Here is a 14,361-nt window from a genome sequence, read left to right as displayed (position 1 = left end):
TTATACTGGCTTCCAGTGCATCAATCGAATCTGACGGGAGTTTTGGCAAATGCAAATTTTCAAAAAATCTATCCATATTTCCAAAGTCTAGTTCTCCCTTTGACTGATAAACACTAGCATAGAAGTCTGCAAAGCGGTTGTTGATTTTATCCGGGTCTGTGAGTAAGGTCCCATCTTCAAGTTTAATACGATGTATGGCTCTAGAGGCCTGTGATTGTTTAAGCTGACGGGCTAATAGCTTATGGGGTTTATCACCTAACTCAAAGTGTCTTTGCTTGACCTGTACCAGTAATTTAGAAACATTTCTGGACATAATAGAATTGTATTCATATCGTAGAGCTGTAATTTTATTCAATTTATCTGGACACTGCTTTAATTTATACGAATTTTCTAAGCTGGTCAACAGGCCCTCTATTTCATCCAACCTCATCTTGGACTCCTTACCTTTTGCTGCCTCGAACGAAATTATACATCCCCTTATAACTGCCTTCATTGCTTCCCAGAGCATTGAGTCATCCACATCCCCCTTGTCATTAGAACTCAGGTATGACTTAATTTCGTTTGAAATATAGGAGCAAAATTTCTCATCTTTCAACAGAGTGTTATTCAAGCGCCAGTTCCACTTTCCCTTTTTAAAATCTAATTTAAGGTTCAGCAACACAGGAGCATGATCCGATATGTGAATATTGTGGTATTTGCAGCTTGATACTGATCCTAGCAACCTAGAGTCCAACAAGAAGTAATCAATCCTAGAATAGGACTTATGTACTGCTGAAAAGTATGAGTAATCCCTCCCGGTAGGATATAGTAGTCTCCAAATGTCAACCAAATTGTGGGATTGTAATAGATTTTTAAGGGACTCACTACTCTTGATTGAGCTGGCCTGAGGACGTTGTCTATCTAAAACTGGGTCCAGGATTAGGTTTAAGTCCCCACCAATAATTATATTAGAGCCCGCCCAGTCCGGCACTACATTACAAAGATCTTGAAACAAGATGGGAACATCAAAATTTCCCGTATATATTTCTTAGTGTCACTGGTGCAGTATTTAGCAGCCCACTTACAATCACGTATCTTCCCTTTGATCTGAAATTGTCTGCTTATGAATGAACGATATGTGTTTTTTAATCAAAATTGCAACCCCTCTAGTTTTTGTGCTGAAATTTGACTGGTAAACATGCGAGGCCCATGAGGGGCTAAGAACTTTAGCAGCCGTTTTCTTAATATGGGTTTCCTGGAGAAAACAAATATCAGCCTTCAATGAACGCAGGTGTGCATAAACTTTACCTCTTTTTAGAGGACTATTTATCCCGCGGACATTCCAGCTAATCAAATTAATCCCGCCCTTATTATGCTTAGCTGGATCAGTTGTCATCAATTTGTGTGCATTTTAGTAACTGTTGCGTGACTATGAAGATAAATATAAGATGTCCAGAACACGCCGATGTGCAAGAAACAACCCCACCCGTAACATGACTAACCCCCCCTGCTACCAAACATAACTGAACGGAACCCGGAGCGGTGTCTCCATACCTCCAACTTAAAGCTAGAATTAGCCATCCGCCAGGGGGCGGACAAGCAACACAGCTCCCCATCTTTCCATCTAGAGTAGCCGCTCAACCCTACACAATGAACGTATCAAAATAGATAAATGACATTTCTCACCCAATGACAGAGTCCTTAATTGCTCGTTTTCTCAAAATGTCAAGCATAACAACATAAGGGTAGTCTGACCACCTGCTTCATTTAGTCCCAGACTGCCAGTCCTCGATCTCCCGGCTCAGGAATTTATCGGCTTCCGCTGGAGTGTCGAACGTAGCAGTGTTATTATTCACAGTAACCAGGAACAGCGCAGGGTATCGGAATCCATAACGAATCCCCTTGGACCTGCATTGCTCCCTGATAGCTTGGAACGCCTGACGTTTCTTCATTACAGCTGAGGTGAGGTCGGGAAAGATGAACACCGAGCGACCGTCGTACTGCAGAGGACCCTTCTCTCTGGCCAACCGTAGCACCCGCTCCTTCTCTTGAAAATAGTGCAGCCTGACAATGATGGCTCTCGCCTTCCCGTCTTTAGCCTGCGTCAAGCTCCGGTGTGCCCGATCCACCTCAATTGGCCGATCAAAGTTGTCTTCTCCCAGCAGTTTAGGTAATAGTTTGCAGACAAAGTCCGTCGGTCTACCATTCTCCGCTTTCTCTTGTATGCCCACAATACGGATATTCTGCCGGCGCGAGCGCGCCTCCAAATCCTCCAGTTTAGCTTGCTGCTGAGAGCATTGCGCAGCTAGGCTATCGTATTGCTTCTCCAGCTCCGAAATCCGTCTCTCTTGTGACACGACTGCGGCCTCGGTTGATGTCACACGGTCACTAATATCGGAAAGCGCCGCTTTGAGACTGGAAATTGATCCATTAAGCTCCACAAACCTCATGTCGACCGTGCTGCTAAGTTCGCTTATTGCTGCTAGGACGTCCTCATTGGTGGCGGATGGACCTGGAGAGCACGTGGGGCTCGTGTTAGCATTAGCCGCCTTCACGCCTGCTAGCTTGGTCCGGTCGTCCGGGGTATCATCCTCCGAGCCTTTGTCTTTTTTATTACCTTTTGGCTTCGTTGTCCTGTTCATAATGCGATGGCACACTACAAATATGCTGCGCAGAAGTTTAAATATTATTTAAGGTGAGATATTGGTGGAGTTGAGTCGGAGCTTCCTCAAAACACGTCTACTCCATATTGAGACCTAGGCCACGCCCCCATCTTAGCTTCATTTTGATTTGGATTTACTTAAAAAATATATGAAAATGCTTGCAGTAAGCGATCAAAGTTTTGATTCTTCACCCAAAAAGCAAATTCACAACTTTATTCTATGCTTATTTAGTGTCACACTTAAATCATTTCTAGAAACTATGTTGCCTTCAGTTGTGATGAAAATGTGTAAAGAAATTGGCCTTTTTATAATTTTAGCGCTTTAAATTTGGGCTCCTATCTCTTTAAAAACTCCTGCTCTATCTGAAACTCCGCCTTCAGGAAGTCATCACAACATGGCTCCTCTATTAATCCTTTAACAATGTTTTACTACCATAAAAAGTTGTAAAAACGCAACACTGACATAATGAGCTCAACAGCTTTGCAGTTCCACTAGGTGTTTGCTAATTGCTGCTGGCTAGTCTGAAGGAGCTGAGTGGGGGAGTCACATTCCAGGTATGTTTTGATGAGGGAATAACATTATAACTTGATGTAAAGCTCAAGAAAGTACATTTTATATAATACTGTCCCTTAACAAGTAACCAATATATTTCTGTATGCTTGTATGCACAACCAAATAAACCTTTCCCTATTTAAATGCCACACCAGGTCAGAGAAATAATCTGATCACCACAACTTAATTAAAGATTTTTCTAAAAACACTTTATCCTAAATGTTATTTATTTGTCAAGTATGACTAGCTAACCGATGTAGATGCAAAACCATCAATTTGGAGACTTTTGCCTTGGTTTCCACACTGAAACATGTTCCCCTAATTGTGCAATTGAGAAAATAACTAAGCAGAGTGGTTCACCCACTAATGTCAATCCCCACCTGCACATTTTGATCATTTTTAAGTAGTTTTCCTTTTTTTTGATGGAGAGCAAAGGGATAATGTGAATCTTAACACCATGAATAATTACCCACAGCAGGCCTGAAAGTAAATCTGTTTCTCTGACATTATTTACTGTCACACAAACGCCGCCGTCTTTAATTTGGTGTGTTCTGATGCGTTATATTTGGTTTTGAGGTCAATCTTTCTAAACATAACCCGTTCATGCCAAAGTCTGCTGAAAGCTAGGTTAACATTACATCAGCAGCTGCACTGATGTTCCATCTGACTATTGATGACATATCAGCTTCTTGAATGAACATTGCAGCGTTTTACCATTTGTGACGTCAAATTGAAAACTAAGTGTTTGCACAACACAAATCAACTTTTGAGGTACACAATTAATAGGATACAATGGAAAAAAACAATGCAGAATGTAACTTGAATAAAATTCGACAAACAGGAAAACCACGAAGGTGCTTCTACTGTTCAGCCTCCATTTTCTGTCCATTTGTTATTGGTTTGTTTTGGATGATGTGTCACCCTCGGGTCAGCTCCGTCCGTTTCCAAGGAAATGCGCTGCTGCTTAACTGTATTACTCTGTCACAACTATCTGCAATGAACAGGCCCGAGGGCCTAAGAGGTGATTGTTCGAGCATACGTGTATATACTCATGTGAAAGTGTGTGTGTGTGTGTGTGTGTGCACAAGAAGAAAGGAAATCAGTGCAAACAGACTAGCAGATTGCCTCGGGTCAAATGTGCTGTACTGGTTAAGTGGACATCAATGATGCAATAGCCACACACCCACACAAACGCAGGCACATCATACTTCTCAGGTTCATCTGTCGTGCCCCGGCGGTGAAACCGAGAGCTCTTGAATTATTGATGGCGCTCTTCCGTAAAGCACTGAACTTACATGAGCTGCAGGCTAATGTTATACCCAGCAGCCAAACAAAACATTTAGCCAAACTATGATGATCTCCAGCCAGCAAGATGCCACTACCCACCAACCTCTAGGTACGTAACAGCAGAAGTGGTATTGTAGATGAGCAAGTCAGCAGATCCACTGATGTTGGTTTGAACCCAATTAAACTGATGGGTTTGCTTCAGAAGCTCAAAGACAGGAAGTCTGTTGTCCCTGCAGCTTTGAGGAAAAATGCATTTCTGCCCAGTCAAGCCAAAGTTAGCTTCTGCTGAAGAGACCGGCGACTGCTTACCACGCTCCGTTTCTTATAGTAGAGGGAGTTATAAAACACAAAAATGAGTCATAAGATGCACATAGCCGAGATACAGCAGATTCAGAAGATATTATCTGGCTGAAGAAGTTATTGGTTTTCTGCTCTGCTTTAAGCCTTGTAATATGCTGCCCTTGGCAACGATGACTCGGCTGCAACTGCGCAAAAAAAAAAAAAAGACGCATTAAAACAACAATCGGACAGTTTAGTAGTGAAAGGAGTGTACTTTTAAAAGTGGATGGATTTGATTTGCTGCAGTTGTGAAAGAAAATGGACTGAAACAGAATTGAGTTTTGTCTGAAAACGGGCATTAGGGCCATTTTCACATAAAGCTTCTGCTTTATGTGGCGTCTTGTTTCTTTTTCAAAGTAAACGCAATGAAAGAAAAGATCAATAAAAAAAGCTTTTCATCACAGCAGCTTCTTGTCACACTCAAAAGAAATCCAACTTTTAAATAGCTAAATAAGTTTTATATATTATAAAGTAAAAAGTCTTTCCTTTTTTATCAGAAAGTGTCAAATCTTGCAATTTGTAATCCATGACTTCCTGTGTCCTGAGACACCAATATGACTTGACAAGGGAAATTATGTGAGAAACTTCCTGACCTATGAAAAGACGTACAGCAGGATGTGGTCATGAGTGTGGTTTAACACACACCGGGGTGGCAAGGATCTCTTACACACACATCAGACAAGTAACTGAACAATGTCCCCCGAAAACAATGAACCTGATTTCTCAGTGGATCATGGAGCACCTCGCTCAAGCTACCTTATGCTTCTGGAGACTCCGTGCAATCTGTGGGGAGCTCTATTTAGAGAGTCTGGGTTGACGATCCCGACTGACACACTGACATATCTCCAGTTACAGAGGCCAGGCTCTTAGTGCCCAGCAAGAGGCCAGGTATGTAAATGGAGTTTCACACTTAAAGAGCTGACAAGCAAACGACTGATAGCAAATAGCTGCTCCTAGGAAACCAAGAAGAAATGGTGGGAAACTTCACTGCGAGTGTCCTTGAAGAGTTTAAGAGCTTATGAGAAACTTCCTTTGCACGACTCATACAGTGGCTTACCCATTGAAACTTCACAATTTATGACAAGTGTCATTAAAACTTAAAGATGGCAGCATCTCTTTTGGTGAAACTGATATAATTATGGGAAAAAAATGGTTTTCAGATCAGTAAATGTGTACATTTTGTTAGTTTGGAATTCGAGTGCAATTGCGTTTTATTAAGTAATGAGGAGAATTGGATTGCAAGATGCACATCTATGCACAACAGGACCACTGGGATTATAACTCCTATTTTCCCTGAGGAGCTTTTTTCTTTAACGTCTGGGAGTCATGAAGTCACAAGATGGACTGCAGTTCAGGATGAAGAGAAGTCAAGGTCTGAATTCAGCTTTCCTCACTAAATGTCAAAATGTCCAGAGAGCATTTGACAATGCCTCCAATCTGCTCACCAGGAAGGGAGCGCATGAGTGACTGGAAGTGTAAAAGCGCTTTTATACAAGTAGCAAAGTGTCTACACTTTTATACAGGATGCCAAAGAAGTGGAAAGGAGGCACAAAAGGTTCAGATTAAGAATGTCTTCAGTGGCACTCACCACAAAAAGCATCAACAGAATAGGGTTTAAGTTTGACTTTTCTGGGTTTGTAAAGTGGCTCCTTGAGATATTTCAGTACCGCTTGTCTCAGGTGGTGCCTTACATGACCGGACAGGAACACTGATGCCGAATGAACCTTATTAGCCACCTGCAGTTCTTCTGATTGCATCGGGACTTTTGCTAGTCTTACCCTAGAACTCTTTCTTCGGAAAGGCGTGAACACCGAAAAAGGTTTCTCTCCTGAGAGAGCCCAAAATGACACACGACCCCAATTTCTTTTTCCACAAATTTGTTTGTGATTAAATTATCCTCAAACCATCTAGACTCCGCGCCAACACTTTGCAGCTCTAATTGCGAGGGAAACAATGCCAATTAGTTAAGTAAGATTCAACTTTCCTTCATCCCTCAACAGACTGACATTTTTTTATACGAGGACGAACAAGAGAGGCTGGTAAAGAGCAACAGAGGGCTGAATGTTAGAAATGCATTCTGGCGCCATTTCATATGTGCTGAGGTCTAATGACATAAATGGCAGCAAACAAATAGGAGGGAACAGCTGGTACTCTGGTACTTACGTCTGTGTCGGGCCCCTTATCCGCCCCCGGGCAGGAGAACGTGACCAATTCATGGCACCTCTTGTGGACCACAAAACAGCAAACTGCAGGGCAAGAAAACAGGACGGAGTCAGAAAAGAGATTCAGAGCAGCAAACATTGGAGAAAGACACGACAAAAAGATGTAAAAGGCCCCAACATCTAGTGTTTTATAAATGATACATTAAGATCCACTAAAACATTGTGCAAAACAAAGTAAGAGACCTAAAACAGGTCACTTTACATATTTTTGAAATGGCCAGTCATCCTTCCACGTTTGCTCATCTTGTTGTGCAAACCTTACACACAAACTCAAATATTAAAGTCCCAGCCCCACTTAAATAACAGGTATGAACACTACAGGAAAAAAGTGTTGAAAGTTGAATGTTTTTTCATGGTTTTAAGTTCACTACAGTGAAGGTCAGATCTCCGTTACTGACCAATCTAGAAGTAGGAACCTCTCTCTCACTAAAGAAAACCCTTATATAACCTGCGTAGAAATTCAGCTGATTGTGGAGAAAACAAAATGCATTCATAATGGATATTCAGAACAAGGCCGTGAGGTAAAAAAAATTAAAAAATTTAAATTAGATACGCATTTGATTTATTTGAGGTTAAGATAAGTTATTTGACATGTGTCTCCATCTTGACTGAAACATTCACAGGTATAAACATAAATCTGGGGATTTTTAAAATGATTAAATTGTGACACTTCTGGCTTTCCAAACACGCTGAGGTCCAAATTGTTAAAATTTTAGTCTTCTGCTTGTGTGGTGTTTAAATTTGAGCTCCAAATGTCACGTGTCATTCTGTTAGCAGTTGAGGTTCAACAGCAGTCTCTTAATTTCATTCACCTCCACCCAGAACTCCCGTGTGGAACGATGAGAAGACGTCTGGTAGGAATGCTAACTCGGAAAACAGCAGAGAACAATTAAAGTTTACAAGCTTCCCAAAGTTACCCATTAGCTAGCCCTGTTCCACTGGCAAAGACGCACAACATATGTCTGACAGGAACTGCTGCGTCTGTTGGCGCCATTAGAGCCGAGGACACAAATGAGAGAGCCTGGGGTGTACCTGCACCTTACGGCGCATCAGGTGTCTGATTTTCAACAAGTAGTCCTCAGATGACTGAAGGAATACAGTTTCTTTATATCAAAGTAATGCAGTGGCTGACTGAAGCTGAATATTGCCCTCTCTCTGCCTGTGGCGCACCAAATATTTTATACTTTACCGGAGCGGCTTAAACTCAAAGTCGTGTCTGCTGCCAAACCCCTTTGTGTTTGGGGTGGTGGGTAATTTGACGGTTGTGGGGCCCAGTTTTTGCCACCAAAACCATCTTTATTGACTCAACACATGATAGATTTGTGTGTTGTCAGCATTGCAGTGAAATGAACTGATGTATTTATAGAAGCAGGACCAAGAAAATCACGCACAATGTCAATAAAACTGACCCAAAGACAAAATCTTGTGGGACTCCAATGGCAACCGGGGTTCTTGGGAAAGAGAGTTTTCCTACTTTACCGAGAAGGCTCTACTAAATAAATGTGAAGTGAACCCTGAAGCCCAACAACGTCCAGCAGGCGACGTAACGAAACCAAAATGCCACATTTACTGCAACGTACACTGAAAGCTGACCGGAATCTGCCTTTGATATTGTCGCCTTTCTCCACCGCCCAACATTTCTAAATACACACAGACAGGCACAGTTGGCTGTCATGCATCTACTGAATGCACATCCGGGGCCTCACACTTTGAATCCTTGTGCCTACACGCTGTCAGAGCGCACAGAACGGTTCTGTATGTTTAAGTGCTAGGTCGTCGAGTACACCAAAGCACACAGCCAATGGAAGCAGCTGAGTCAATGTGGAGGAAGGCGCCTGCAACTGCCTCACACCAAGACGAGACAGGGAGGCCTAACTGGGCATCATAAAAAAAAAGAGAGAGAGAGAGAATAATAAAAACTATTTTTCCCCATCTGAGAGCAAATGCGTCTAATTAACTGTTAGTTCTGCTTAAGGACCTTGTTGAAAGAAAACCCAGTTTTTTTTGTTTTTTTTTATCTTTGACAAGCTAACGTTCTCAAGGCCAGAGCTCACCTCATGAGATAAAAGCGTCGAGATCTGCTGTTTACAATGGTCTTCGTTTCTAGTCTCTACAAACGTCTTTTAGTGATTTCATTTACGTCAGCGACGTGATACGCCGGCCTTGGTTGGTCGCTTCATTTCATTCCCTCTAAAAATACCAAGACTGGTTCAGAGATAAGTTCAGAAATTTAAATCCGCTCGGCTTCAACATCGAACACTTCTGGGCTTTTACTGATTTATCTGAACTGTTCTTTCTCCAGGATGGAGAGGTTATGCAACTTGGAGGATTTATAAAAGGAAGAGATGGGTCTATAAATTACATAAAAAACGTTGTTGGTGTTCTCTTCTGCACACAAGGGTCAATAAAATGCAAATAAGCTCAAATATACACAAAAACTCACTGCTTTTAATAGAGACAGTTATATACATCATCACGCACTGAGTAAGGAGCAAGCTGAATAAAAAGACCTGCAATCGAAACAACTCCAAGCCCAAATGAAATTTGCTGCTGCTCCCCAAATGGGCAAGCAAAATGGCTGAAATGTTTATGGTCAAATGAGATGAACTGTTTCATCCCTGCTGTGGTGCTGGTGTCATAGTCACCAGTCCATCATAGGATGCTACATAAATAAATATTGTAAAAAAAAGAGAAAGCAAAGAAATGTGCTGTAATTTTGGTGTCAAAGTCAACGGAGTTAAATCTATCTGCTGTCTGTCCTGCAATAAATCTGCATCCACTATTATTAAAAATATGCCAGATAAGTCTGATGTTGCTGGCAGATTATTAATCATAACTCATGAAATTACCATTCCTCTTCAGTGTGATAATCTCCGCTGCATTCGGACCACATATTACATTTTTCTCATAAATAATTCACAACAACATGCTTTGTTTGGCACTTAACAGTGACATCCCGATATCACATAGCGGCTCTGATCTATATATTTTTTAATATATGTTATCTGTTGGATGGTCAAAAAACAAAACGAAACGCATTCCAAGCCTTTTACATCGTCACCGTCACGCCTTATCTCACAGTGTGCTGTTATTTTAGATGTTTGAAATGTGGGCGGCAAAGATCCTGTCAATATTTACCGTGTTCTTTGAATTTCGGTAGCCGCTAATTCCCTTGGAAAGAAGCTTTATACCCCACACTTCACATTAACAGGCATGTCTGGTCAAATATTAACTAATGGATTTGACCAGGCAGGGATGGGAAATAAAAATAACATCCTTTTCAACAATTCTTTATTCACTTTGAAGCAAAATAAGGCAAAAATGAGCCACTTTGATTTTCCTTTGCCATGTGAAAAATTCCAGGAAAAATGTTTCGCCTTTCTTTGTCTGTATCGTCGTAAAGCACACCATAAATTGTCTCATATGAGGAACGCCACAAAAGCGGAAGGTCAAAGGTTACTTCTGCGGCAGAGGATGACTTCATCGCTTTAACCACTTCAGCTCCAATGGAACTATGGCTCATAATGTAAGTGGCATCAATGCTTCTGTCTAGCTTTTCACAAGAAATGTCTCTGGTCTAATTATTGTTAAAAGGGGAGGGGGACTAAAACAAAGGAGAACTGAAATAAAAAACTACAAGAATGCTGCCACAAATGGACCCAGACCAGTGGAAACCCATATTAAGACTTAATGAGTACTTTATTGGAGGCAGAGACGGTGAGCAGATGGTATCTTCACGTGTGATTCTCACTTTGGAGCACAGAGATAAAAGTGTGAGAGTGATGGGGGGGAAAAGCAGAACATTCTGCTTTTCCAACAAACATTTTTAAATCATTTAAGGTTTTATAGTTTTTAATAAGGCAAAACTAGATTTTTTAGAAAGTAGTTGGAGCGGTGGGTTAAGAATATCTGGAGGTGCTGCTGCTGCCTCATATGAGCCGTCAGCCACAATAAACTGCACTATTATCACAATAAAACATTAAAACTAAACTTTAAGCAAATATGGGAACTCCCTCAAGACTTACACAGGTGACAGCATCACTGAACGCGTTTTAATGAGCCATTCAGTGAACAACATAACCATATAACTACTGAAATAATCCACTAATTACTGACTGCTCACAGTAACTATAGCAGAGTCTACATTTACGGCCTGAACCCGACCCGAACCAAAATTAGTCGCTTTAATCTACATGTAGTTTAAGGGGTTGACAACATATCACATTGAGAAAAGAAAGTATGAAAGAAAGTAAGGGTAAGACAATCTATAGACTGTAACAATGGCAGCACACTGCATAATAAATATGTCCTGCTCCGCTCCTATCAATCACACATCCCAGATGATTTGCACTTGACTCATCCTGCGGTTACAACAAGCAACAAGATGGAGCTGGAACACGTTAAACACAAGCCAACACAAATTACGGTCCAATCAGTGAAAGCTTAATAATAATATGTCAGGTTTACGTCAGGTTCGGGCTTAGAGTTGATGCTAATTCGTCGGGCACAATGCGTACCGGCTTGGGCTGGGTCGGGTTGAATTTTTTAGGTAGCAGGCAGAGCAACTAACAGTGCTTTAAAAACTGGAATAACATTTTTTAAAAATATAGAAATAACAGAAATTTTCAAATCAGTTCAAGAACCAAGAGCCAGGAGTTGAGCTGGAAACCTATTTGTATTGACAAATACTTTAATGATGGCAAATCAATACAACCTCCCGCCCCCAACACAGACGTCTCGCATCACCACCAACCCCCAACCCGCTGGACTCGCTTTGCCTCAGTGGAGCAATCAGTCAGCCCAATCCACAGCCAGCATGAAACCATGAAACCGTAACTCACACCACCGCCAGCCAACAAGCGAGACAGGCAATACATTTCAGGAGCAGAGAACTTCCATAACTCATCCCGCACTGGAAGCCGATGGGACGCGGCTGACCCACTTCTCTGATTTAAAGACAAAAAAAGGCCTTAGATTGTTAATGTCGGAGCTGCAGGGAGCAATCTTTTTATTTAAGAGTCTCTGTCTGACACATGAGTAAGGTGCGATGCCCTTCTTCTGTTTATTCAAATTTAGAGATGACTCTTAGTGCTTAAGTTCTACCAATATTTATTAATATCCACTAGAAAACATTTGCTAAGTCAATAGTAGAATCGATTTTAAAAACTATGAAGACTCAACATGAGAATAAAGACTGAAGTATTTTTTTTAAATGTTGAGGGGAAATTCTGCCTTGACAAATCTTTGAATACTAACAGCTACTTTTATTTCCAAAGGAGGTTAAAATGTAAATAAGCAGTTGCAAGCAAAGTGCTGCCCACTTCCTGTCAGCATGCAACCTCATCTAGTAAAGTAAGTCTTTACTTTATTATGGGTTATGGACGTGAAGGCTAGAGCTTCAAGCTCAACACCCTGTGGAATTTGGTAAGCCACAGAAGCTAATGATGCTAAAGTTTGAATCAGAGATCATTTTCAGATCCTTGCCCTAACCATTTGTTTCTTCCTTTGTGTTATTTTTGCCTTCAACCTCTGGAAGTTTGTTACCATGTTTTATTGTGAAATATTCACCTAGACATGAACTTGTCCTGCATGTTTGGGTCCTATTCAGCAACAAAACTTGACATTAGGACATTCTTAAGTTTCACAATTTTTATTTTTTATGAAATTCTTGTCATAGAATTTCCTTTAAAAAATTCTTAGAATTTAGAATTCTTAGAATTTAGAATAGAGTGAGGCATCTCATTTCATGAACCACATCTATTACGACAGCTAAAAAATTGAATTGTGAATGGTCCCATTTAGTCAGGACTTCTAATTATTATAGCCCTCATTATATTGGTATCTCAGTCAAATGATTCGCTGCTTTTTTTAATCTTGGTTATGATTTTCTTGCCATTTCTTGCCATGTGCTTCTCAAGTGAAACACTGATGCTAATCAAATTCCACAGCTTGTTTTAGGACTTTGCTGCCCCTACACAATGTCGGGACCCGCTTGCTTTGAGGGAAAAGACGAAAAAGAAAAAAAAAGATTAATGAATTAATTGAAACTCGGTGTCTTCTGGGGTTCTCATTAGCGGCCAGCTGTTTGTGAATGGTTTCGCTCTGTGGGGCGACACAAGTTTCACACACGCACCGCTCAACGCCACCGATGCCTCTATCAGGAGGCAGCAACACAGTGATGTAGATAATTGTACCTGAATTATGCTGAGATCATTATGAAAATTGATTGCTACTTAATTTCTAAATTAGGAAAAATGAAAATAAATACAAATAAATAGCGAAGCTTCAATGCAACTAATACGAGAGACACTTTAAAAAATTACATGTTGAGATCTTCAGAGGCATTTTTTATTTTATTTTTAAAAACAATATTAATATTATAAGCTATGACAAAAAAAGTAGTAGCAATACATCTGGAGCATATGAGCCATGCAAAATGTCAGAATTCAGACATTTTCCGAATCCGTCAGAAATCAGATGTCAGAAATCAACTTTAACTTAAAATTTACTTTTGATGCTGAAGTACCTCAGGACAAAAATTGCATCCTAGTGCTGTTTGAATCATGCCACTGAAATAACTGTGCCATCAGCCACACTGGATCAACAGGATTTACATAGAAAGTAGGAATTTAATGAAGCTCTTTAAATGATTACTTACTATCTATTGCAATCATTTTATCTCATATAAGATAAAATAAAGGAAGTTTACTTTACAATCCACTTGAGAAAATGTATTTCAAAACTCCTTTTTTTTTTCTTCAGACAGGAAATTACAAGAAATTAATCATTTAAACTGTTTGCTTATACATATGGAAATGTGATTTAAAGCAGCTGCACCTTTCTAATCCAAACCAATCTAAACCAGTTTGAACTCAGTCGCCTTAAAACTGCACCTATTGAAGGTGATTCCAGCAGATTATTGTCGGTGAACATCTAAAACAGGACTGATTTGTTCCAGTCGCAAATCTTAAGACTGATCACTGTCACGGTTATTATTCACTTCCACTTTGTCGTCTACGTCACTGGTGTTACGGCTCGGGTGGAAACCAGGGTTGAACTGGCTCTGACACACACGTTTTGCAGCTCAAAGGCAGCTAGAATGATTCAGGGTGTCGAAATACGTCAAAAGTTGCTCATCTCCCCTGCAAAAAACACAAAATCTTACCAAGTATTTTTTTTGTCCAGTTTATAGTGAAAACATCTTAGTATGTGAAGTGAGACAAAACTAACTTACAAGTAACTTTTCAGCAAGATGTAGGCGTTTGTTTTAAGTCAATGATTCCTTAATATTGATGAAAAAGTGCTGATGCCACAGGCAG

General features: G+C 40.5%; 1 protein-coding gene across 7 annotated transcripts in view; it reads right to left on the bottom strand.

Annotated features, from left to right (window-relative positions):
• prkcaa (protein kinase C, alpha, a) overlaps window positions 1–14,361 on the bottom strand; it is a 141,355-nt gene that overhangs the window by 84,978 nt on the left and 42,016 nt on the right. For all 7 annotated transcript variants that reach the window (XM_081604828.1, XM_081604791.1, XM_081604779.1 and 4 more), the window contains exon 3: window positions 6,984–7,066. In XM_081604828.1, the coding sequence (XP_081460954.1) occupies window positions 6,984–7,066 (83 nt within the window). The remainder of the gene's footprint in view (window positions 1–6,983; window positions 7,067–14,361) is intronic.

The sequence above is a fragment of the Poecilia reticulata genome, chromosome 1 (assembly GCF_904066995.2).
Source record: "Poecilia reticulata chromosome 1, P_reticulata-male-v2, whole genome shotgun sequence".
Taxonomy (NCBI): domain Eukaryota; kingdom Metazoa; phylum Chordata; class Actinopteri; order Cyprinodontiformes; family Poeciliidae; genus Poecilia; species Poecilia reticulata.
Note: the sequence above shows the minus strand (reverse complement) of the source record. Positions and strands in the feature narration are given on the sequence as shown.